The sequence below is a fragment of the Aythya ferina genome (assembly GCF_964211825.1).
Source record: "Aythya ferina genome assembly, chromosome: 16".
NCBI lineage: Eukaryota > Metazoa > Chordata > Aves > Anseriformes > Anatidae > Aythya > Aythya ferina.
Genome location: NC_140315.1, coordinates 1,964,410 through 1,990,090, shown reverse-complemented (window position 1 = coordinate 1,990,090; position 25,681 = coordinate 1,964,410). Strand labels below are relative to the sequence as shown.

Genomic DNA, 25,681 nt, shown 5'->3' with positions numbered 1-25,681 from the left:
AGTGCTAATGTCATATACACGTATAGCACAGCTCTATGTGTATTTTCTGTCTTTCACTTCTTTTAAAAGCCATATAAGATAAAGAGAAAGAATAAATAAATAAATAAATAGATAGATAGATAGATAGATAGATAGATAAAATCCTGTGACACTATTTGTGTGCTGAATGCCACTAGGATGTGACAGTTTCAAGACCAAGTTCTGGCATTTTGTATCCCACTGGCCCTGCAGCTGAGGTATCCCCAGGACACGTCCCAGTTCCTCAGGCTGGGTGATGGAGCATCTCGAACCAGATGAAGCCACAAACACAAAACACTTCCATCTCCAATTCTGCACCAGATTTTTCCAAGTGCATTGAGCAAGCTTCCTGGGCCTCCTGGAACTGCAGCCAGCTTCTGTAACACTTGATTGAAAACCAAGAAAGGATTTAGTTACGTTTAAACATTATTCCTTTAACCGATACTCACAGTTTGCATGATTTCAATAAACTGTGTTACATTTTCCAGGGGATTCACACAGTGCAGATATTGAGAGATTAAGCGGTGTGTGTTTCTTATGAGCCCAGAAATGGGCAAATTAAAATCTGCCTGTGCTGGACACTGGAATCCCCCGGGCAGAGTCAAGGAGATGAAATTGAAACAAATGGGATTGAGCACCAGAGAATTTCCCTCTTGTTTTGGCTGTTTGTCTTTTTTTTTTTTTTTCCCTTGTGAGCTCTCCTCAGCAGCATCTCTCCTGGCTGTTCTTGCCTTGCTGGGTTTGCTCTGGGAGCAAGCAGCGGAGGAGCAGGACCTCTGTGTCCTGCTGAAGGGAAAGAGAACTGGAAGGTTCAGACCTGCCATGTACATTGCAGAAGTGGACAAATCCCATTCCTTTTTGTTTCTGCACCAACCGCAAAATTCCCTTGAAGCCCAGCCTGCGTTTTGAGCCCAGCTTTCCCTGCCCATGCCCTGCTGCCCCTGGAGTGCCCAGAACAGGAGGGGAGCGCTGATTTTAATGGGATGCTACGGTTCCACCCACACAATTCATCTCAGCAGAAAGACCTGTCCAGCTTCTGCCAGCGATTCTTTTAGAAGTGAGAGGTTAACACAATTCAGTCAGGCTGCCCTTCGTCATTCAGAGAGACGGGCTTTGAACATCCCCAGGTGAAGTGGCTCTGGCATAAACCCTCCTCCTCCTCTTCCATCTTCCCTGACCCCTTCATCCCTGAAGGGATGTCACATCCCTGTGCTCTGATCTTCTCTCTCGAGGCCGATTAGCCAGAGCTGGAGTTCAGGGAGTTGTGAGCACCAGCTTCCTCGTGGTGCTGCTTGATCATCGGTGTCTGCGAGTGCTCCCAATTAGCCTGCAAATGCTGCCTCCACTTCACAAATACCTTAAAATTGAAGTTTAACGAAAAGCCACCTGTGTAGCCTTTCTTCAGCGCTCTCTGCCATATCAAAGCCTTTGAAAGCAGCTAAGGACAAGGTTTATTGCCTGGAAGGGTCCATTTGAGCATCAACTCCTTTGTGCTGAGGCTGCTGCACGGAGTCAGGGAGCAGCCACCAGCCCGTGCCACCAGCCATGCTTTTGGGGAGCTTTGGCTGAGCATCAGCGAGGGCATCGGGCTGTGAAGTTCACCTCCCAGGGAGCCACCAAAGGGCCTTGCAAGCAGAAAGGTCGCCTGGCTCAGCTGCTTCCAGAGGAGCTGATTAAAGACTTGTTTCAGGAGCCGTCGGTACCTGCAGCAAGCCCATCCCTGCAGTCTGATTCTCTCTCCTCGTGCAGTAATGATCTGCAGCACGTCGGAGGGGGCTCGCTGGGGGAGGAAGGCAGCAGCATGTTTCAATAAATGATATTTGTGAGGCTGCAGCTTTGAGGTGGATATGATGAAGAGCCAGGAGGCTGGATGAAGGTGAAACAAGTGCCCAGGGAAGTGGCTTGGAGGAGGAAGAGGTGGTCTGAGGCAGCAACCCCACCACCATGCCCAGCGGCCAGGGTGCAGCTGGGGAAACTGGAAAGCAACCCTGCAGGGAAGGTCTGCAAAGCCCCAGGGGCTGCTGCCAAAGCCAGCACAGCAGAATTGAGCCACCTGTGCCTTTGTAGCCTTCCCTCCAGCTTTCCCATCCAAAGCATCCCAAGGGTTCTTCTCTGAGCAAAAAAAAAAAAAAAAAAAAAAACACCAAAAAACACTTCTGCATGAGAGTTTGGAGGGGCATTTGCACTGGGAAAACAGAAGGAATATGTTCAGTTCCTGGCTACAGCAGTCTGGCATGAGTGTTGAACACATCTGATGGAAACAGCGCCAAAAATATTGGCAGGCATATCTGCCACCAAAATCAACATGCTGCACGGTGCTAACCCTACTTAATGGTTTTGTTTTTCAATTAGAAATAAGGGGGCAGGGAGGAAAGCTCTGAAAATCACACACTTCTTTTTGCTTTTCCAAAGTAGCTCTGTGTTTTTCAGTACATCCATTTTTCACTATTATTTCTCCTGTAATTTTAAAGAAAGTAATTACTTGAAAACATTGCAAAACATATGAATTAAACCAAATGTTTTGATTAACTCAAAGCCAGTGATGTTTCCTTTCCTCAATAATTTCAAAATTAAACTTAAAAAAATCTTATCTGAGAAGCCTGTTTAAAAGGGAATGTTTGGTATTTTGCGGCCCTTCTGTTAGGTGGACAGCTGCCAGCATGTTACTCTTTCAGTGTTAAAAATACTTTTAATGGACCCAAACTCCAGCTCTAAGCTATTTAGAAAGGAAAAAAAAAAAAAAAAAGACAAACAAACATGTTTTTCTAGTCCTTCTCCTTAGCCTCTCATACAGAAAAAAAAAAAACACCCTGATTGTACCTGGAATTTCTTAGCTAAGATATAAATACTGTATTTAAATTATAATGACTGCATTCATAACATGTCTGCTCTTTGAAGGAAAGGTGGAAAGGTGTAGCTGCACTGGGACAAATTTTGTTCTCCCCCTCCTCCCCACCTGAAAATGTGCAGGATTTCTCCATGGAGATAATCGAGTGTTGAAAGGAAAATTCATGTCATGTAATTTCCACGGGAGACTTCTCTTGTTCAGCAGATTTCATTACCGCAAACGTTTCAACACTTCTTCCGTACAACCACATTAAAACATGGGGCGAGGGCGGGGGGAAGGAAATAATCCTTCTCTGGAGGTTTTATGGCATTACTTTAATGAGTCTGCCCTTCTGTTACCCTCAGGCTTTTGAGTTTGTCCACCCAAAAGTTCCGGAGCCTGTCACGCAGACAGCACCCTGAGGCTTGCACACAGACCACAGAGGAAGGGGCTTGTAAAGTGCTAGCAGCTGTGCAGAACTCTAGCCAAGCTGGGCAAAATTCCCCCCGGATTAAAGCGGACAGACATTTGGGAAAGGTCTGTGCTGTGCTGAGCACCCAGATCTGCTGGGTGAGTTCCTCCAGGGGAATCAGGGGAGCCTTGCAGCCGCATCTTCCCTGGAAGGGCTCCTCAGGTGCACCATGACCAGAGACACCAATCCCCCATCTGTCAGAGACATTCTGTCTTAAACTTCTGCCTCAGGGCTTTCTGCACGTTCTGTATCTTCTCCGTGATCACCGTGTCGCTGAGGTGATCGCCAAACTTCTGTTTCAACAGCACCCGGATGATTTTGATGCAACGTTCGTCCATCATGGGCTTCGCCTCCCGGAACGTGTTGCCCCTCCGCCCCGTGATGGAGTGGCTCTGGATGTAGTCGGAGGTGAAGAGCTTGTAGAGCAGAGTCTTGCAGGCTGTGCTGATTTTCTGGTCGAAACGGATGGCCTCTTTGAGCTGTTCCTTGGTGTAGCCGTTGAAGAGCTCCACCACCTCGCAGGGTGGCCGATGGGGCTCCTCCTGGAAGGAGAGGGATTCCAGCCGCTGCACCTTCTTCTTCAGAGAGAGGACGTCCTGCTGCAGGTCCAAGACCATCCTCTCCAGCTGCTCTACCTTCTCCCTGAAAAATTAAAGCCAGAGGATAAGATGGGCAGAGGGAAGACAGCCCCATGGCTTTTGCTAAACCCAAGCAGCACTGACGTGTGTCTTGCAAGTGGGCCCAGGACAAGGTTTCTGCCAGAATGCCTGGGTGAGGAGCAAAAAATGACATGGTCAAGGCTTTCCAGAAGCTCAGAAACATTCAACTCTCAACCCCACCTCGTCATGCATGCCTAGTGACTTTGATGGCCAATTTTCTTTTCAGTTTTAAGGAAGATACAAGGCCAGTATTCCCAGGGGGTACCTATCCATGGTACAAAACAATGGGCACACAAGAAATGACAATACCAGTGCCATAACATGATTTTTGGCACATGTTTCTTTGCAGTAAAACTGTCCCTAGTAGCTACTTCATCACTGGGTACTTGTCGTTAAAGTAATGGACAATAAAGCAAGCAACACGCAACCATGTTCAAACACGATAGGTGGCATTTTGATGGTTATAGGCAAGAGCTTTGTGGTTTCTGCACTGTTTTAGAGCCTTCCTGCATCTCTAGCAGTGAGCCCTATGATCAGAAACACCTGGCTCTGATTACATTGAGATTCAGCAGCTCTTGGCTCTAAAATTGCACCGTTTTGTCACCCAGCTGTGGTCTCAGTGTTCATTTCTGTAGTGAGGGAAATACAGTTAAGAACAAGTGCCTCCTTTTGCTAATTACCTTTCCATTTCACCAGGACTGATTTTTTTCTGAACTCTCTCAAAGGCATCCGTCTCTTGCAAAGCATCCAGCTTTCGTTCTTCACAGCTGGAAGAAACAAGCAAGCTAAGAAGCACAGCCACCAGCTCCACGTTCCTGTTGCATTCATTCCTGCTGAGAATTATCTGGAATTTAAGGGCTGGCAGCAAAGTCAACTCTGGTTTCACTTACAGCAAACCCAAAACATCGCATGAAATGATTTTATATGGCATGAGACAGTCGGGGTCCTCACCGTGCCGCCAGGTGTTACCTGTTCAGACAGACGTGTTGCTGGCACGGGGACAAGATGCCATCTGACTTCCTCTTCATTGCCAGGGCAACGTAATCTAAAGGCAGGAATGGGGGACAAAATGAACAAGCCTGCTGTTGACCAGGCCAGCACCTGAATCCCTTTGTCTCCAGGACAAATTATCTTAGCACTCGTGCCGAATTGCACGGCAACACATGGTTCTCTTTGCATAACTAGAATGACCCAAATGTGCTTTCCAGGACTGAACAATTGAGATTTTGTTTTTAGAAAAGGTGGTGTCTCGAGGGCTGCTTGTGCTTTCAACCAAAACAAAAAACAAAAACAACAGTGGGCAAGGCAGGAGGAACCAGTGTGTCTCTGGACCCTGCTGTTAGTCAGCACGTAGAGAATGCACCCATGCATTTCTAGAACTGGTTAGCACATGCACTGGTGGATGGAAAAGCAGGCAAACAAAGAGGCAAGACTTAGAAGACTTGGCTAATCAAGGGACAGGACTTTTGGGTGTCACGGTTATTCAGGCAGGCTGGATTGTTTTCTTGGCTGACAGGGAAAGAGCTGCTAGCCCAGGAGAAAGAGTTGGAGCCTGGCTCAGCAGATCCCATATGCTGTTGCACATGCATCTCCCTGTAGACAACCCTCCTGAAGATCTCACGGGTGAAAAGGACCAGAAAATTTCATCTCTGACCCTCGTAGACCTGGAGCAAAGTGGAGGTGTCCTGGCAGCCACACAGGTTCCCAGCCCAACAGCAGGAGATGGCTAGGTTCTCATTTACAGCCCCATTTACCTCTGGTAGCGGTGCCAGCCCTGTCCTCTTCACCCTGGGACGTCCCCGGCACGGCCAGGGTGACAAAAGGGGCCGGAGGGGTGAAGGCACTGGCTGGGTGGGGTGGCCCCAGGGCACGTCTCTCCTTGATGATGGAGGAGCTGCCAACATCACCAGGCAGGCTGGCCTCAGCTGCCCGCAGCAGCGGCTTGCTGGGGTAACTCCGGTCCCCGTATTTCCTGGAGGCATTCCCCGGGGTCCATTTCGGGAAGGTTTTCCTGGATTTTTTTGCCTGAGGTGGCATCATGCTGTGGTTGGCCGGTTCATCTTCTGAAAGCAAAGTGGACACTCAAGACGTACAATTTGGGGTCGGTGCTGGGCATCCCCCACCTCCCGCTCGCCGCTGCTCACCCTGATGGTAGGGCTGGGAAATTTGTGATGGGACAGCACCACACACAGCAGCTCCCCACCCAAAAAGCCCCAGGAAAGGTAGAAAGGTGCCATCTTCAACTCCTTTCACCCCAAACCCATCATCCCGCTGTACTAAAAGCTCCAAAAGCCAGGACACTACTCACTTAACGTCCCCAGGAGCTGTCTGTCTTCCTGCAGCTTCTTCTCCAGGACATCTTTGTGCTCTGCAGGAAGAGAGGAGAGGACTTTTCAGCACCGACCTTGCTCCCTCCTGAGCAGCCCCAAGTCAGCCTCCAAGGACAGGGCCCTCACTCACCGCTGATGCCCTCCACCATGCCCCAGTAGAGCCCGCTGAAGCCGGGGCAGCGGGCCAGCACCTGCTCGCCCACCGCGTAGAGGTGGAAGGGCTTGCGGGGCTCCTTGATGTTCTCGATGTTGATGACACGGCTGCCGTCGGGCCAGCTGATGAGGACGTAGAGCTTGGCCGACATCGGGGCTGCCCACCTGGAGCAGGAGAGCAGGAGGAGAGCATCGCAGCACGGCTCCGTGCTCGGGAGAAATTCATAAAGGGGGCTCTGCCTGAGGCTGCGAGCCCAGTAGGTACAAAATATTTCCCCCTGCATCTTTTCTACCTGTTGTTTCTCTTTCCCCATCCCTCCCCTGCTGTGCTTGTCTTGTCCTAAATCCTTCCCCTGTGGGGTTGTCCTGACTGGGGCACAGCCCCATGATCTTTCAGTGTCCCTGAACTTAATTTGAAGGACTCCAGCCACATGTGGTATCACCTGGGGTCAGGCAGGGGCTGCTCAAACTTGGGATGTGTTGGGCAGACCCTGGACAAGCCACCGAGCAGGCACGGGCTGGTTCCTCTGCCAGCATGAACCAGCACAGCTCAATTGACATCAATGGGGCTACAGAAATTTGCTGCAGAGCGGGACCAGATCTGTGCAATATCCAGGCAGGACAGAGAAAAGACTCGAAAAGACCCAGGTGTGTTCCAGGAAATGCTCTTTCCTTTGCCTGTATAACTATTTCTTTTCAGAAATGTCAAACTGCTTTGATAAGGAAGACATCAGCTCACCTCAGTTTCAGACAAAGGGAAACTGAGGCACGGAGCAGCAAAGGAGACATCGAAGACAGCCAAATAGCTTTCAAACCCTCCCGAGCCACAGGGGCAGCTGAGGACCAGGCTCAGTGAGGATTTCTTTCCAGGTTTCATCCCACACATCACAGATGAGCACAAAACCAGGCAGGGACCAGCCACCCAAGCTCCTAAGAGCTCTGGCAGAGCATCCCTCAGCCTGTCCTGCTCCGCATTTGGCAGAAGGGTTCTGGGGACTGGGGCTAAGCCCCAGTGCCAGGCAGCACATGGAGGATGGCTTCAGTGCCCAAAGCCAATGGCAGGGAGCTGGGGCAGGGAGAGGAGTGGTGGAGCAGGGACAAACTGGCCAGACAGGCAGCTATGCCCCAATTTATTGCCATCTCTCATTTTGCATCCATATCCCCATTAAAGTTGAGCCTGGCCATGACTCCCCTCACCTGGGAGGTTCGGTTCACCCTGCACAACTTTTTCCTTCTCCTTCCCCCTTCCACCATCCAGCAGCTGCAGCAAAGCTGCTTGCAGGAGCTGTAACCCTCCCTGAACCCGCCAGCCTGCCCTGCTGGCACAGACTCACATCTGGCTCGCTCCAATCGTTTTCCCCTGACCGAGACACGCCGTGCCATTTATTTTTATAAGGCAGCACCATACAGCAGCTCGCCATGCGCTGACGGCTTGCTCCCCACGTCCCCCTGCCAGCCACGGAGGTTGGATGCTCTGCAGCAGGCGGCTGCACCCAGCCCTCTGCGTAACCCCAGGAAGGGTACAGAGACCAAGCAGAGTGGGATATACTGAAAGCTGAGACTTCTCCCTCCCCAAAACACAGCTGTTTTCAAGAGCTCCTGTATTCTAAACAGCAAACAACCCCAACCCCCCAAATCTCCCTACAGGTGTTTTCCTTTCTGTAACATTTAAAGCAAAAAGCACTGATCTTCACTGCTGCTGCTGCTCCTTCCTGCCCCACTTACCAGGTGCTCATTTCCCTTACCGAACACAACAAAACTACACAAATGCACAAACAGAGAAAGAGAGAAAGAGAGAGAGAGAGATCAAAATCCTGATAGCAACAGAGCTCGTCCTTGCCTGGTTAGCACTGCTCCAGGTGTTGAGTCTTGCAAAATGTCTCCTGGCTATGCAGATCTCAGCTGCCTGCTCCAGGAGAGGAGGTGGCCGGACAGTCCTTTGCCTTGGGCTTGTCCCTTCACCACAGTTCCTTCTCAGGTCTCCTTTGTCTGGCTTAGGAAGCTCCCACCTGCTGTCCCCACTGCATTACAAAAAGAAGGAAGGAAGAAAAAAAAAAAAAAAAAAAAAAGGAAAAAATAAAAGCCCCTTTGCTTTCTTTTTTTCTTGATTGTTTTGTTTCAGCATTATTTTTCCTGCTATTTTTCCATATACATATATATTTTTTTCCTTAGCTTGTTTCAGGTCTGTTTCTTACAGGGAGAGAAAGCAGAAGAGAAGAGAAAAAGCCTTGGATTTTTTGGAGCATGAATAAACCTTGCATTTCCATGAGTTATTCATGAATAATTCATGAAAATGCATGATTAATTCAGGTTCATGAATTATTCAGGAATAATTCTCGAACATTCCTGGTTAATTCATGCTCACACAGCGAGTGAGTCAGGCTCTAGGGCTTGGCAAATTCCTTTCTCCCCGAGACAGGAGAAGAGAGGCTTAGAGACGGCTGCATTGTGCACTTCCCATTTGCTGAGCCTGAGAAGCAAACATTCTGCAGGCCCTTTTTTTTGAAACATGGGCTTGAAGAAGAGATCTGAAATGCCTGCAGCCTCCTGGCCACGGAGGAATAACACAGCACCAAAAGGGAGAGAAAGAGAGAGAGAATTTGCTCTTGGAAGGAAGCCTGGCAGCAAGGTTTTCTCCCTTTCAAAGCATCTTTTGGACTGGCTGCGCCTTTCCTTCTCCCCCTGCCTCCGGATCTCTGGCTGGTTAAGATGCATGCCAGCTGCTTCATTTGTTACCTGCTATATACAGAAAAGGACAATACAAGCAATCTCTGCTTGAGGAAGCAGAGGGATTCCCCTTGCCACTCGCCCATCTGTCCCCACACGTGTGCACAAACACGCTCAGCCCCTTGGCTGCCGCAGCGCACGCTGGTGGCAGTCAGCTCTGGGGCACCGTTTTCCCCCGTGGTTCATCACAAACATTAAGCTGGAGAGGAACAGCTCAGTCTTTGTGAATTTCTCCCCAAAATGCCACCCCTGCAACACCTAGAGTTTGCTACCGGAGTGTTTTTTTTTAATTACTGGTGCGTGCAGGGTCACAGCCTGCAGCCAGTGGGGGCATCACAAAAAAAATCCCCCTGCTGGGGTGGTCCCAAGGCTGGTGTGGGCACCTAGGACATTGCTAGGGGCTGAGGGCAGAGCCCCAGGGCAGCCCAGGTACTTTGCTGGGATGCTCATTAACAATCAGTTATCTCAAGAACCAGGAGACAGCCAGCACAGCAACCCCAAATCCCACAGACTAGCTCAGCCAGGGGTTTAGTGACACAGGTTTTCAATACCTTGAGCTGCCAGTTCCCAGAAACCCAGCTAAAATACAAGGCATCAGCTTTGTCAGAGCCCGCAGTGAAGAAAAGCTGCTGTGTGGCACCCAGCCTGCCATGGTCTGAGCTGGATCCCTGCAGGAAAAGGCACAGGGACTGGAGCCACCTCAGCCCAGTCCACAAAAGCTGCTCCAGCCCCTGCAGGACATGGAAATACAGCACAGGAGTGAATAATCCAGCAGGGCTGTCTGTCTTGTCTTAGCCAAAAACAGCTCTGGATGCTGTGGAGACTTCAGATGTTCAGTGAGATATCAGCAAAGGACCTCATACAGAACCACAGGGCAAGAAAATGTCTTTATCCCTGAATGGCAATATTCACAGCTCAAAGAATACAGCTGTCAACCCAGGAAAACAAGATATTAAATAGAGATCCAAGATAAGGAAACATATCACTGCAGATACAAGTGTAAAAGCAGCGATATTTGAATTCTATGACGTTTTGAATGATGTTGCTGAAGGAGAATTACACATGAAGAAGAATTGAAAAAGCAATGATGAGAAGAAAAATAATAGGCACATGACAATGGATATGAGATTGGATTTCTGTTTTTATGCAGGATGTGGTCCAATAAAATCTGCTTGCAAAGTGGCCTTGCTGAAGCAAATATTGTTTGGTTTGCTTTGAAAATCCATCAGTATGCAAAGCCCAGTGGATGACTAGTCCTGGGGGCAGGAGTGGGCAGGGGCTCTACTGCAAGCAGTGGGAGAAGAAAGGTTGCAGTGACCACAAGAGGAAGACAAACTGTGGTCTCAGCAGATAAACCAAGACTCCATTCGTAAACATAGTGTTATTGTTGAGTTATTCCAGGAAAATACAAGTCTGAAGTGAATCTGAAGCGTATGACTTCATGGGAATTAGCAAGTCCTGATTAGCTTTGCCATGTTGTGTTTGACTATGAAATCCATTGCCAGACTCTGACTGGGGGCTGTACCAGAGCTGCTGCTTTGGGAACCTCCAGCTCTGCATTTCCTGGCTCTTTGAAAACAAATCTCATCCTGCCCCCCCAGCACCAGCACGTTTCCACCCTGTAAGCTGTATGTGCCGAGATTTAAGTTTCAGCTGTGACTAAGGGACAGTGATAGAGTCTTTGTAAACTTGTCTAGAGAAGCACTGAAGGAACCATGATCAGCATTTTACAAAACCAAGACCAGCGGCTGTTCAAATGCTGCCCTGTCTTTATCAGGATGATCATAATTGATGTTTAATGGGATTTAAATAGCAAATGTAGGTGTCTTTAATCTCCCTTTGTGTTTTACCTCTGCAGTGTTCCTTTTCGTTCAGCGTGCACGCTTCACCATTTCAAGACACAGCCATAGATGGATAACTGAGGGAAAAGAGCTGCATGGTTCATGACTGTTGTTGCCACAATGCAACAATCTGGGAAACACCAAGCAGTGGGGTTTGGTGGGAGCAGACCTGAACATTGCCAAGGCACGAGCTGCAAGAAGGACCCAGGCATTTAGCAAATCCCCCTTGTCCCCAGTCCCACTTGGGATGGCTGTTAGGGCTGCGGAAGTCATTAGAATGGATCTGGGATGTGATTTTGTGGCCATCTGTGTGACAAACGCAGTGGCATAAGTCACTGCCTGTACCAGAGAGAGACCACCTGGTGGCATTCTGCATTTTTAATGACAATAAGTACAAGTCCCCTCTCTGCTGGTGGTACGAGAACACCGAAACATGATCCAGGCTAATGAGGCTGGAATTAAATGTATTTTAATTAGAGACTTGTCTCTTTCTTAATAGGCTAGAAATAAGTTAAATCATTCGGAAATGGGGAGCAAGGCAAGTCCCAGGTCAGCAGTCCCCTAGTCTGCTACACGTAAGTCCTACCCACTGCAGTTTGTCAAATGCTTTTTCCAGTCCACAGGCCTGGCAGAATATCTTGCAGTTTGGTAAATGTAAAGCCCTTTCTTCTCTTTGTTGCCTTGAATTCATCGGAGTATTTTTTTTCCTCTGCAGAAAAGAGATTCCCCGTTGTAATTCCATTCAAAGAAGCCTTTCTTTTCACCTATTCAGCTTTGCATCATTTTGCAATGCCTATTTCCTGAGCTGTCTGTATTTATTTGACCTTTGCGCTCTACAACATCTGTTTCCTTATCTGCTTGGCTGGATGGTTCCTTGGGCTTCTTTTGTGAGCTTGTCAGTGAGATAGCACAAGTACAGCCTGGTTGGGGGTCACAAGGGGCACGAGCTCCCAGGAGGAGGGCAGGGTAGGGTGCTGCCTCCAGCCCCCTCCATGGGGTCCAGACAGAAGACAGCTCCTGGCCACAGCTTTGCTCCATTGGGGTAGTTTTCCCCCATTTCTTCCCCTTTCTGGCAAAAAGTACAAAGTGGGCTAAAAAGAGCAGTTATTTTCGTCAGGGGGCATGGGCACAGCACTGCACTGAGGTGCCACAGGGACGTGTCACCCCCCACAATGTCCCCAGGCACAGCATCCTGAACACCAAAACATGTGAAATCCTCTGCTTTCACCTTACATAACCACAGCTGCTAATCATTCCTCGCAGGGTGCTTAATATTGCTGAATAATTCATCAGATCCCCTCCTACACGTCACAGCACCAAGTGAAGCAGCACCGAGGCCTTGCAGGCCCAGCGCGGTTGGCACCACACAGGGCCCAGAGGTGCCACCACAAAGGGGCCATGGGGGTCCCACCAAGCACCCCGGACACAGGGGAAAGGAAAATGCTGAACAGGTTTGCAGCAACACACTGTAAAATCAGACAAACAGAGAAATCGTCCTCGGACAGATGATTCTCTGGGCCTCTTGTGTGAATAATCTGTCAAAATCCATGGCTCTGCTTAGCAGGGAGAACAACCCCACCCCAGCCCTGCCTACTCAGTGACATTATTTTGGTACCTGACTACTTAAAAGGTGTAAGCATACTCTCTCTAATTTGCTAAACTGACAAATTTACTCCTCTCAGGAGACATCCTCATCTCCATCTTCACCCTCTTCAGCCTTACACACTCGGTTCAAAACATGAAAAGGTTTTTTCCTTAATTTCTTCTCCAGGAAGAGGGAATTGATCTTTTATTTTTAGCATGACAGCCACAGCTTAAATTGACACGTTGACTGCAAAAATCCACTGCTCGTCACATCAAAGGCTGATTCAATAGTACCTATTACTCTGGTAATGGAGGTCTTCTCAGGGAAGAGTGAATTAGTACAAAGAGACACAAGCACAAAGCACGAGGGGGAGAGAGGAGCTGACAGGACCAAAATGGATAGGGTCTTCTCCCTAGAGATGCACATCTGTGCAAGGAGGCAGAGGAAGGAGCAAAAGCTGAGAAGACAGTGGTGGTTTAAATTAGGATATTTCTTGCACAGGGCAAGCAAAAACATGACACACTTCTCACCTTGTCAATGGATGCAATTCATTCCTCTCAGCTCCAGCTGGGGAAATGTGGGGCAGGGTCCAGTCCTCACTCGCCTAGTGAAGGACAGAATCGATCTGAGCTCGGCCCAGTTTTCACTGCATGAACTTCACGGGCTTCTACAAGATGTAACTCGTGTTTGCAACAAGAACAGCATTACCAGTGGCAGGGGAAGGTTTTCCTCTTCATCCTGCCTGCTGTGCAGGTAGTTGTCTAGTAAAACACTGTGCTCTGCTCTATGGACCAAAGCAGAGATGCAGGTCTTCATGTGCTCCAACAAACCAGCAACCAACTCACGCCGTGTCTCTGCTGCTCAACACCATCAGTTCTGCACAGAACAGGCAGCAAACTGGTCTCTCTTTGCATTGCCCATCGTTTTTGGAGTGGGAACCACAGATCACCATCAAATATTTTCTAGTCTTAAGTGCTCCACATAGCCCCATCCAAATTCTGGATGCTGGTTTTAGGTTAATCCAACGCTGACTTTTTGGCCCTGTCCATCAGAGTTCAGGTCAACAGGCACCCATCAGGCTGGGGCTTGGTCTCCTTCCAACCAACAGTAAATGAAAAGATCTACCAGGGATGTCATGGAAAACCTACACAAAGTCTCAGGTGCTTTCTAAGGAAAAGCTCACTTCTCGTTTTCTTGGGACCAAGGAAGGTCTTGTTTGCTCAGCTGGAAAGTGAGACAGTTTGTTTCTCATACCTACTCCACATGGCATCACTGATGTACTTTTAACTCAGAGAAATCTGCTGATTGTCTTCCCCTAAATAAAGAGCTGTTCCTGCGAGTGACACCGCGGTGCGGGAAATGCAAATAGGCTGTTATTCAAATGCCACTTCTGAAGGGATTTTGCTCTGCTTTCAGATAAGATTAGGAGCTCAGTTACAGTACAGAAAAGGTCTTTCATTAAAAATTCTTTCATCAAATCAAACATAGAACATAATAAGGACAAGTTGCAAAGCTCTTCAGAAGCACATCTGTGCCAGACTGCTGGGTAGCGAGGCCTGACAGAGGGAGCCTCAGCTGTTCTTCCTCGCCTTCTTTCAAAGAAATGAGTCCCACATACCTCATCTAAATACATTTGTGAGGAAAACACATAACCAAATACCTCTGGGGCACTGAGTTCATTGAATGCATATCTTACACTGGTGGAGAGGACCAGTATAGGCAACTATCCACTCATTTTAGATGTGCAATAGCACGTTCAGCTAAGTTGAGTAAAGCCTGGGAGCTCTGTTTCCAGTTCCAGCCAGGTAGCAGGAGATCAGTTATAGATTTTAAAGGTTTGTTTAAGCCCAGCTTCTAACAGGAGATGCTGGATAATAACTGGATAATAAGCCTAACTGGATAACAAGCAGGTGTTGGTGAAAAAATGACCATTCCAATTTGGAGCCCAAAACAGAGATTCATTGATATTTCCTTTCAAAAGAAATCCCCAAAGCTCGTAATCTGTTGAAGAAAACAGTCACCTGGAAGGGAAGAAACAGCATTTTTCAGCAGGCTTCACAACTCGGGCAACAGCCACCCCCATCAAACACTAGGGATGCAATTCCCACACCAAAAACCCTTCAAAGATCTCAAAAACCTTTCTCGGGACATGCTTGAAAAGTGATCCATGAAGGCCTAACATTCCCATCAAGGACAGCACAGGATGAGTATGAGAGCATGTGCAGAGCACTTCAAAATTCAGACCTCACAGATGAGAAGGGATTAAAACCCAACAACTGATTATTCAGGAAAGGGATTAAGCCACAAGCAAGGGCTTGGCAAACAAGAGTGTTCATAACAAACCTATAGTAAGTGTACAGGGAGGAAGAGAAAATAGGGCTGAACACATCCTGAAGTTCCTCTTTAGACTGACTTGATGCCTAGTGCATGCTGCAGTGAGTCACAGACACCTGGCTCAAAACATGCCTGGCAGAACCAAAAAGTCTACTGATAAGCAGTGGAAACAATTAAAAGCACACACTGAAGTGAGCATGCTGTTTAGGACTGAAGAAGAAAGACAAAGAGGCTAGACATCATATAATAATTTATATAATGAAGGTAAAATACATTCTTCTGTTCCTTACGTACCAAAAGACTGTCAGACCATTCAAAGAAACCAGAAAACAATTCACTGCTGTCAGTGGAAAGCTGTATCAAAAACAACCTGGAATTATAACCAGCACAGCAGCTTTCAGAGCATCTTTGATCTAAAGATTTATCAACTTACACAAAAAGGGTTAGCTATCCATACAGATACCACAATATCCACATTGAGCTGGGGCAGTAAAGGATGCAAACTTTTGCTTTTTAGGCTACAGAAACCAGAAACAAAAATAAGAGAGGGACAGCAGAGAGTTAGAGCTCATGCTAGCAGTCTCCTTGCCCACCTCTGCTGGGCTCGGAGGGCACCTGAGAGGACAAGCAGCCTGAGCCCCTTTGCCAGAGCTGCGCTGAGCCCCAGAGGAGAAAATCAGCATCAGTCCCAATGGGCAGAGCAGCCCCTGCCTGCCTGCTGGCTGCCTGCCAGGCTGTGCTGCGTAATTACCCCAGCACAGATGGCTAATGACTTCGTCCTCTCCTCGCTGATGAGCCGGAGAAGGACTGAACAAGTTTGCTCGTTAGCAGCGTGACCCTTCAGGCTGCCTCGTACAAAGGAAGAGAGGCTCCGGGCACTCCAGCAGCACAAAAACGGTGGATGCTTTCCAAAAACCATCACTTTGGGGAACAGACAGGGCATGCTGGGCATCTGCGGTTAGTAGCAAGTCATGGTTTGGGCTCTCCATCCATCTCCTGTTCACTGACGCATCCTGCCCTCAGCACTCTGCTGCCCTGCTGTGACACCGACACGCTGTGTTGGGAGGGGAGGAGATTTCTGCCTTGCTCAGAGAGAACTGCCGAAAAATATAATAAAAATCACTCAGCTCTTCCCGTGCTGTGTTAGCACACAGCTCCCTGCTTGCCAGCTCCTGCAGAAACATTGACTTTGTGATGTGACCCCAGTGCCGTAACATCTGGGCACGCATGTGCAAAACTCCACTACAGGAACATGCATCACCACTCCTCCAAAATGAGGCTGTTTATTTTTCTTTTACCAGCTCTAAACTCCTCCAGAAAACACACAGTGCAGGGAAACCAGGGAGAGCAAAGTGATGCCTCTGCGGAACAGTGGGCTGGTTTAAATTCTTCTCATTAGGTCGTTAACTGCTGGTTTCATTAGGCTGCCTACAGACAAAACATAATTGCTTAGTGGCTACTGCACAGTAAATAGCCAGTTGGGTTTATTAACGTTCGCACAGCTGTGAACCTGCCAGAGAAATTCTTTTAACTATGCCTTGTAAAGTTTGTTCCTTCCCAAAGAACACGGCAGGTGACCGGTGTTGGGAACGAACCCCCCATAAAGGTGTTTTGATGCAGTTTGATGGCACGTGTATGTGCTCTGCACTGAGATCCTGTCCCCAAAATCCAGGTAGACCTTTCTCAGCTGGGGCTCTGAGAACTCTCTGGGGAGTTATAACTTTAGTGCTCATTTCACAGGAGCTTTTATAGCCCAAGAGTCAAGGCCAAGGCCATAAAACGCTGCTCAAGCCCTGAGCTGCCTCGAGCTGCTGGATGCTCATATCTGCAGGTCTGATCGGAGCCAGGTCTACAAAGTCCTCTTCAGCAGAAGCCTGTTTTAAACCTTGGCTTGCACTAAAGACAGCCCCTTAGCTTAATTTACTTAAATGTTCCCCTTAAACTGACATAATTTATAATTGCTCTGCTCAAACTCATGGCTCATCCACTCTTAATTTACTCTGCCTACTTGCAGGCGAGCGAGTTATAGCAGCCCTCAGCACATCTGCACTCCTGCCACACTTTGATAGCTCCAATTTAACTTATTACTATGCAGACACACATTAGATTCAAGTTTACCTGAATGAGGGCTTTATCCAGATCCTGCAGGAGCTAATAGGGAAGATATTTCAGTATATTCAGTGTGGCTATTATCTCAGGGGGAAAAGAAAAAAAAAAAAAAGAAAAGAAAAAAAAAAAGCATCTTGCTCAAATAAGAATAAAACTTCTACCAGAATGAGTATAAGAGTATTCCTTTGTTTCACCTAACCATTCAGTAAAAGCCCCCACTCAACACCTTCTTGTATCATTTCTAGCATTCACTACATACCCTATTATTAGAAGAGCCATGGACCTGTGCTGCAGTTAATAATGATCTCTGGCACTTTTTAATGCTATTTTTTCCTCCCCTCTCCACGTTTTCTTCAACAATAGCTGACTAGGTGCCCTCCTATCTTTTTATCTTCAGTTTAATCTGTTTGCTCTCGTCTTCCCGTGGCACAGCACACGATGTTTCTCCAGCACACCCTGCTCAGGAGCAGGCACTGGTTGCTATTTCATGATTCACCCACCACAGCCTCTGGCTTCCCACCTCTTCAGCTTCCCCTGGGTAGGGGAGAGCCAAGGTCAGCCAGATGCAAATGACGTATTTGAAGCTGAAGTGTGACTGGGGAGGGGGGGGGGGTGTTTTGCTTGATGAGCAGAAGATGAGAGAAAGGTCTTGGCTGTGCCTCATTTATTAAATCACCCTCGGTTCTGCAGGGAAAATTAAGGACAGAGCAATGATGTACCTCTGACCAGCTTCCCGCTGTCATCGTTACTGTCATTAAGGCAAAGACAGGCACATCCTCTTAGCCTGACTCCTGCTGTGATGAAAACATTGCAAAAAAATAATAATAATAAAGCCGGGATTTTCATCACATGAGCTCTGCCTTTCTAGTCCTCATACAAAGGGGGCAAAGAAACGAGAAGGATCCCCAAATTCTCCAAAATACCATTAACATGTTCTTTTTTTCTTTGGCAACCTAAGCGAAGCAGGTTGGCTTTTCACAACCCTTCCCTACACACATCTCACAGGGGTGCCTGATCCCACTGCCCGAGCACCCCAAAGCAACACCCTGTGGTGCAGCAGGCCCAGCCCCAAATCCGCGAATCCCGAGGAGCTGCTGCCATCCCACCAAGCCTGCGTGCCTCCAGCAGGCTCCTTTTTGCCAACCTGAGCCAGATCTTCCCCAAACTGAAGTGGTCGATTTGTCGTGGAAATGGAGGATAACCATATTCCTGTCCTTGCAAGGAGAGTTGTCACTTCACACCTATAACATCAAGGCTTTTTCCCACCAGAGTTGTCCAAGCACATGGGCAGCTTAAAGGCATCTCCATAAAATGGGATGGACCCAAGAGAGCTGCTCGGCCCCTTGCAAGAGCTGGCTGAGGCAGGCAGCAGAGAATTAATTGATATGCATGTAACTGACACATAACAGCCACAAGGCAAGTGGGAAGTTGAATCCAGAGAATAAAATGAATAAGAGAAAAAAAAAAAATCAAATAATAAAAGGTAAGGAAAGCACATCACTCCAACAGGTTGGAAAATGAAGGAAAACAATTTAAAGAAACACGGGGAAAACAAAACACCAACAAAAAACCACCAGCAACTAACAAATAGCAAACATGATGCCCAGAGCAGAAACAAGTCCAGGGAGACGATGAGAAAACAGCTGAGCACATGCTGCAAGCAACATGAGAAGTGAAGGGGGCTTGTGTGAGAGGGGAACAAGAGGTAGAGGCAACCCGAGGCATGCCTCCACTTCTTTTCCTACATGCCTAACCCATTCCCTGTCCATTGTTTTTGTGGGTTTTGTGTTTTGTTTGGTTTTGGTTTATTCATAGTTTCTTGCATTACAAGGTAGGAGTCAAGAAGCATAAGAGTAAAGGTGAGGAAAGATGTGGCTTATTAAGAATAATCCTGCATGGTACACAAGGCACAACATTGTGCCTCATCAGGGCTGCACCTGAGAGATAGGGTATCTCAGAGATGACATTAAAAAAAAAAAAAAAAAAAAAAGTCTCAAAAAACAGGTAAAACCTCCCAAAACCAGGAAGGTGAGAGCCAGTGGCTGGCATGGGATCAATTTTCTGCCCACTGACTCAGCCCTTGGTGCTTGCAGCAGGTCAGGGACATGCTGCGCTCCACAGCTCTCGAGGCAGCAGCCTCGTCTCCAAGTGCTGAGGCTAACAATGCAAATAATCCCAAGCAGAGCTCACGTCTTTAATTGCCTCTTTCCCTCTTCCCAGGAAGCCCAGTCGCCCTGGTTACTACAAGCCCAATTTCCTTCCCCTCCCTGCCAAAGAACAAGCCCCCTCTTGGCGAGCGCTCCCAGGGTTACCTCACGCTCATCACACCCATGCTCAGAAGAAGGCAGCAAGTTCATTTGTCAGTAATTACACTGATTAACTTCCACAGCCGTCAAGTTCAAGAGCCCTGGAGTACCTCGGGTTACAAATGAGACTGCAGGAGGAAAAAGCTCCGCTGGATTATGCTGCGGATGCAGCGGTCCTGGCAAAGACACCCGGCTGCTCCTTGCCTGCCTTGTGCCAACATCCCAAAGTTGAGGCAATCACAGCCCGGCACCATTTGATCCACCGTACAAAACAACCCAGGATATTTGCAATTCTCCTCTCAAAGGCAGCATCTCAGGAAAACAAAGTGTTTGTTCCTCCCAGACCTAAAAGCGTAGCGCATTTACCAACAGCCCCAAAAATATATTTCTATTAAACATCTGCATTTTCCACGGAAAGGAGCACGCCGAGCCTTTTTTTGTTCTCTTCAAAATCAACCGGGGCTCTTTGGAAAGGGCTGCCACCCCACCTTCTTATTTTTCCCCATTTGGTGGAACATTTGCTTTCTGTTGTTGTTTGTACCGGTGTATTTATACATCTGGCTGAGGCTGCTTAAAATAGTACGACGAGATACCAGGGTGGCAGGGCTGGCAAACTGCGCTCGTGCACCCAGCGTTTCTGTTGTTGGAAGCCTTAAATCCACCCCTCTGGTGGGATGAAATAGATGCTACTAATCCAATTTCTAAAATATCAAGCATCAAGTTGATACTATTTTAAGACCGAAAAAAGCCAGTTTAATCAAACCTCTGCTATTTTCTCCTTTTTTTTTCTGTTTCACAATTTACGACGGCACAGAGGAGGGGGAGATTGTTTTGGGAACAATGTTTTCAGATCTCTAAAAATAATATAAAACTGCTCTGCCACGTTCTGAGCTGTTACACCCACAGCCCTTATACACACTCCATCACCTCGTGCTCCTGTTTGCTCGAAGCACTGCAGAATAAGGTTTGTCTTTTTTATTTGTCTTTTTTGTGGTTATTTGGCTATTCCACACTGTTTGTATAGCTGTGGGGACAGAGGTAACCTGAAGCCAGATGCAGGGTGAGGACAAACCAGAAAACAAATTGTGAGTGGTGAATAATTATGTTATTATTTTAATTATAAGTATTATTATCATAATTATTTCAGCTGTTTTCATTACTATGAGAAAACGCATTGGTGTTTCTAATACATGGAATTGGAAGCTGGCTGAAAGCACAGTCCTGAGTCTGCGATCTGTGAGTGAGTCTTTGCATCCCTCCCAGGAGGATGGATTGGTTTGACACCCTCTGTTCTCCAGCCTTTCACGTGCCTTTGTCCCACTGCTCATCCTGCACACTCTGACTCCATGCACAGAGCAGTGCTGGAGGCATCACAGGAGCTTTCAGACCCTGGGTCTAATCCTCATTAAGGGAGGATTGTGCTTATCTGAGTGACTGGTAGGTAGAAAGGCAATCCAGGAATATGATTTCTCTTTACCCAACTTCATCCACGTGCATGAACAATTGCATACAACAATGAGGGAGCTGAAGGAACCCAAAATGCTTCATCTTATACAAATCAAGTCCTGTTTGTGGGCAGAAAAAAATCCTGCAGACTGAAAACCTCCATTGAAGAGCAGCCTGAGGGGACTAAGCTGTTTCACAGTGCTGGGTCTGAAGATGCACAGGACTTTCCATGGATACTCAGCAGCCAAAAGGATTGGGCCTGAATCCACCTCAGGAAACAACCATGCTGCAGGGATGATTTATAACAAAGCAAGGTTGTGCAAGAGGCTTCCAGCAGGATCTAATGGTGTGCAGGAGCAGGGGAATGCCAGATCCAGCCACCCCACATGCCTCTTTCACCCCAACAGAGCTGCAGCTCGCTGCTGTTCATCACTTTTTATATTTCTCCTGTCAGGTTTATTTTGGAGCAGCTGGTAAATGTGGCTTTCATGCTGATCCCCCAGGAATCAGCCGTACACAGCCTGCAATACCCACGCAGCTAGTACAAACACCTCCTTTTTATTTTTATTTTTTTAAAGAAACAACCAGTGAAGTTTACAACACCAAACTCAAGGAAAGGTAAACAAGGCCTGACTTGCCCAAAGTGACTTTTGGAAGGGTTTAGCTGCACCCCCAGCACAGGTGGGCTCAGGACCACCAGTACACTTGCAGCCCACATGGGCTGCAGCAGGAGGAGCCTGGCCCCAGCCCCATGTTCCTCATCAAATACTGAAACGTGGGTCAGCATAACAGGCAAAAACAGCAAGAAAAGTGAGACAGCATTAATCAGCTCAGCAAGCAGTGAGAGATTGCCACACCATCTGCCCCTCTGCTTTTATTAATCTTCGGCAGCGTGACACAGACAAACCTGGGCTGTCATTTCCCCTTTGATTTTCTCGTGCTAGTTGCCGTCCTCCAGCTTCATTTCCTGCTTATCTAGCTCGCTGCCATTCAGCCTGAGCAGAAAGGATTTTCTCCTCTTTGCCAAGTGCCAGGACACCCACTTTATGGCCCTGTGAAGTGTGGCTTTCCACCAAAAAGAGTCCTCACACCCACCTAGCTCAGCCACCACTTCCCACCCATGCAGCAATCTGGGCACCCTCTGTACAGAGCAGAAATCAACCCAAAACAAAAACATGGGTGACAAAGGTTTGTTCCTGGATTATGTGTGACTTTTATAGGTAGGTTCAGGACTTCAATATTGTTCCCAGCTAAGCTGCACAGATAATTTTTCAGAGCAAATGAGATCAGCACAGCTCCTGGAACGCGCAGCAAGAATCATCAGATCTGCTTATTCAGGCCATGCGAACTGCTGCTTTTTCACCTTTGTGCAAAGATAATTATTAGTCTGTCACTGACACGGCCAACAGCCCCTCGCAGGTCACCCCCCAGTCCTGGCTCCCAGCCGGCCCTTGGCAGCACAGGGTGGCGTGTGGCACTTCATCCCTGCTCTCCCGAGCCTTCTCCTCCCCTGATGTCTGCTGACAGGCTGTGTGGGCACTGCCTGACAAGCCGACAGCAGCAGCATTAAAGTGTCACCTTGTTGACACCGAGGTGCATGTCTCCATGTCACATCAAGTCCCACGCAGCCTCGCAAGGACGCGTGTGGCTGTGATTTTGGCACATGCGAATCTAGCCAGGGGCACCCAAGGGGTGAGGTGGGACCTGTAGGATCCAGCCTGAGGTCAGGGCAGGAGCTGGGCTCTGCTTTTCTTCCACGTCACTGCTGCAGGGTAGCTCACGGGTGATAAATGCCCACTGGCCAGAGAAGAGCACCCATTCACTGCCGAGCCCCACGTGCTGTTACCGAGAATAAATTGGAGGGTTAATGTTTGTTGGCACAAATGGTGCTGGGCGATGCTGTGCTCCATCCCTGTGTGGAAGGGAGATGGCATCTGCTGGGGACAATGCTGTAGCTTAACACTAACTTAAATGCCAGAAGATTAAATTCATTTAATTTTCTTTACAAGACAGAAGACATTTCTCGGGATATTGAAATCAAAGGCTGGATTTTCCAGCCATTGGACAAAATTCCATAAGTTATCATTGGCAAACTCCTTCGCCTCACCTGCATACCATCACTGAACACACTCACAGCTGGGGCAGTGTCTGCAGCTGAAAATAGGAGCTGGATGCACAGCAGCTCTCCATCCATCTCCTCTTGCTGATGGCCAGGAGTTCCTCCTCATTCCCAGCCTGAACGACCAGCTATTCCCAGCCATCCTTCAGCAAATAGCGCTTTTCATGCTTAATTTGCTCTCTCCCCCTGGTATACACCTGCATACACAGGGTGCCAAGGCGCAGACACTTTCATGGCTGTGAGTTATGCCATTTCTCCATGCTATTTCCCTCCAAGATCACCACCTGATTTGGTTCTGGCTCAATACTTGGAGCCTCGATACAACAGAGTCAACAGCAGCTTTCCTATCAATTTCCAGAGGCTTTGGATGGAGGCCATAGAAAAGAAAAATACAGCAAAGAAATTCCAAGCAGAGGCTCTAGGAAAGTTAATAAAATGCCTCATGCCTGTGCTTGCTGCAGGGAAGGATCAGCTTTCCTGTTTAGTGCTGCTTATTAAGTCATTACAAACAATTAAAGCAGCAGAGAGGAGGAAGACAGAGCTGTCGTCCCCAGCTCCCCAGCCTGCCTCTCTGCCCCCGGCATGAATTTCATGAGACACAAATCTCCCAGCGGGAACCTCTCAGCAATTGATTTCCTGCTTGTGAAATCCAGCAGGAAGACATCCCGGTTTTCCTGACAAAAAAAAAAAAAAAAAAAGGGAGATGAAAGGGGAAAACATGCCTCGATTTATTCTTTCCAAGCAGCACAGCTGCGGTGACAAACCTGCCCAGCCAGGAGGCCCCGGCAGGAACAAACCACGGCACCCACGGGATCCCAGAGGGCAGGAGCTCATCCAAGAACATCTTTTCTCTGCCATTTCCCCCGAACAGGTAATCTCCCAGCCCTTTTTTCTCTTCAGCTATTCCGCCTCCCTCAAAAGCTGCGTGCCTGGGATTGCTTGGGCGCGAGTCAACAGCTCCATCACAGCGCAGAGCCTCGGGAAGCAGCAATTTGAGCAAAACACCCAACAGCCAAGACAACGCAGAGCCACTTATCAACCCATTCCGACATCTCCTGGACTCACTCGAATGCTCAAGAGTGTTAAAAGAGCCGACCTGTTTTCTAAGAACAGGCTGCACGACAGCAACAGAGCAGCCTGGGATGCGCAGCGGCGATAAAAGCCCGGTGCACGGGGAAGGAGCCGGCACAGCAGCACATCAGAGCAGCTCCATTACTGACAATGCTGCCAGCTCAATAGCTGCTGGCTTGCCATTTGGGTCACTTTTGTTGCTTTTACGTTAACTATGTGTCTCACGCACCGTAATTGTGTTTTCCCTCCCTGCAACCACATGAAAAGCATCTGTCGATTGCCTGTCTTTCTCCTACCTTATGTTTTCCTCCCTATAAAATGGGTAAAACTGAGCTTGCTTTCACACTGAAAACAAGCCCATAAGCTTCTCTGTGGATTTCAACACAGACAAAATGATGAAGTTTCCATTATTCAGGTGCCCCAGGGCAGCAAGGAAAGGAAATGCAGGGACGGGAACACCAGGAGCAGCAGCCCCACAGAGCAGCACGATGGAAAATGCAGGGTGATAAAAAGCCCCAAGGCTTATTTTCCTTCATCACCGTAGAGTGAGAGACCAGAAATAATTATTGAGGAAAGCCTTAGTGCCTGTCCCCAGACACAGCCTGTGTGGAATTGCTCCCTGCGATCAGGTGCGTGGCACTTCCCTGGGTTTTTTTCCTCCTCTCCCTTCCTGCAGCACTGCTGCAGGGCCAAAGGGCTGCTGCAGAGAGCAAATACCAGAGAACCAAGTGCACAATGAATGGAGAGCAAGGACAGCTTTCCCTTCGAGGAGCTTTCTACAGCAGTTTTCTTCTCTTAACTGCTTCACAAGTGGCTGCTGGCAGCCTCCCAGACAAACGTGTTCACTGCACCGCAGCTGAGCTTTACCATTTAAGTTCCCTTGCATCACCTGAGCCTCCTGGGTGCTAACTCCAAGCACACATGGGACAAGACATGCCCTTGTAACCTTTTTTATTATGGTTTGCATGAGTTTGCCTTCCCTTGTGCTTGGAGGGAGCAGCAGGCACGCTGTTAGCCCAGCTGCTAAGCCTGCAGCCCAGACAAGCTGGTGTTCACACCACAAGGACTGATGGTTTGCCTCTCACACCAGTTTCCCTCCAGCCCAGGACCCTCGCAGGGCTGTGGCAGGACCCTGTCATCTCCACATCGTATGGAGCAGGCCAAGGAGTGCTGCAAAGCTGCACAGAAAACAGAGGAGATGCTCCTGCAGACCTACAGCTTCCTCACCTTCACTCCTGGCCACACATCAGGGATGCTCAGTCTTAACCCCCCAAAAAGCAGCACACAGAGGTTGTAAAAACCTCTATTCCTGCTCACTCCCAGCTGCTGCATGGTTCAGCCAAACCCACGAACCTGCCGGGAAGCAGCACTGCCAGCCCCTGATTGCAGCGAGGAGTTCATTGCATCCTCCCAGTAAATTAGGATGTTCTGGAGGACAGACGAGTAATTGATTGCTAAGTAACCTGCGGAGACATGAAACCGCTCAGCAGTTATCTAGTACTCACTAAGCAACACAAAAAGGTTATTGATGCAGTTGGGGAGTGTTTCTGTACGGCGTGCGCTCCCGTAACTCCTGACATCCGAGGCAGAGAAACGCATCACTTAGCATTTACAAGCAGCAAGCGATTCTTATTACAAAAACCAGCCTCCTGGCAAGGAGCCTCGCTGAGAGCCTGCAGAAACC

The 25,681-nt window shown here is 48.3% G+C and overlaps 1 protein-coding gene across 3 annotated transcripts in view; it reads right to left on the bottom strand.

The window, feature by feature from the left end:
- Positions 1 to 3,060: 3,060 nt before the first annotated feature.
- LOC311445568 (uncharacterized protein) overlaps positions 3,061 to 25,681 on the bottom strand; it is a 32,522-nt gene continuing 9,901 nt past the window's right edge. Inside the window, exons 4-12 of one of the 3 annotated variants that reach the window (XM_084537809.1) lie at positions 13,321 to 14,633; positions 13,143 to 13,216; positions 8,300 to 8,480; positions 6,437 to 6,624; positions 6,285 to 6,344; positions 5,731 to 6,039; positions 4,946 to 5,021; positions 4,657 to 4,743; positions 3,061 to 3,959 (exon numbers count right to left, since the gene is read on the bottom strand). In XM_084537809.1, coding sequence (XP_084393935.1) covers positions 3,515 to 3,959; positions 4,657 to 4,743; positions 4,946 to 5,021; positions 5,731 to 6,039; positions 6,285 to 6,344; positions 6,437 to 6,611 — 1,152 coding nt within the window. In that variant the 5' untranslated portion in view covers positions 6,612 to 6,624; positions 8,300 to 8,480; positions 13,143 to 13,216; positions 13,321 to 14,633 and the 3' untranslated portion in view covers positions 3,061 to 3,514. Of the gene's footprint in view, positions 3,960 to 4,656; positions 4,744 to 4,945; positions 5,022 to 5,730; positions 6,040 to 6,284; positions 6,345 to 6,436; positions 6,625 to 8,299; positions 8,481 to 13,142; positions 13,217 to 13,320; positions 14,634 to 25,681 lie in introns of those variants that run through there. The other 2 variants (XM_084537810.1, XM_084537811.1) reach the window with 2 other exon arrangements.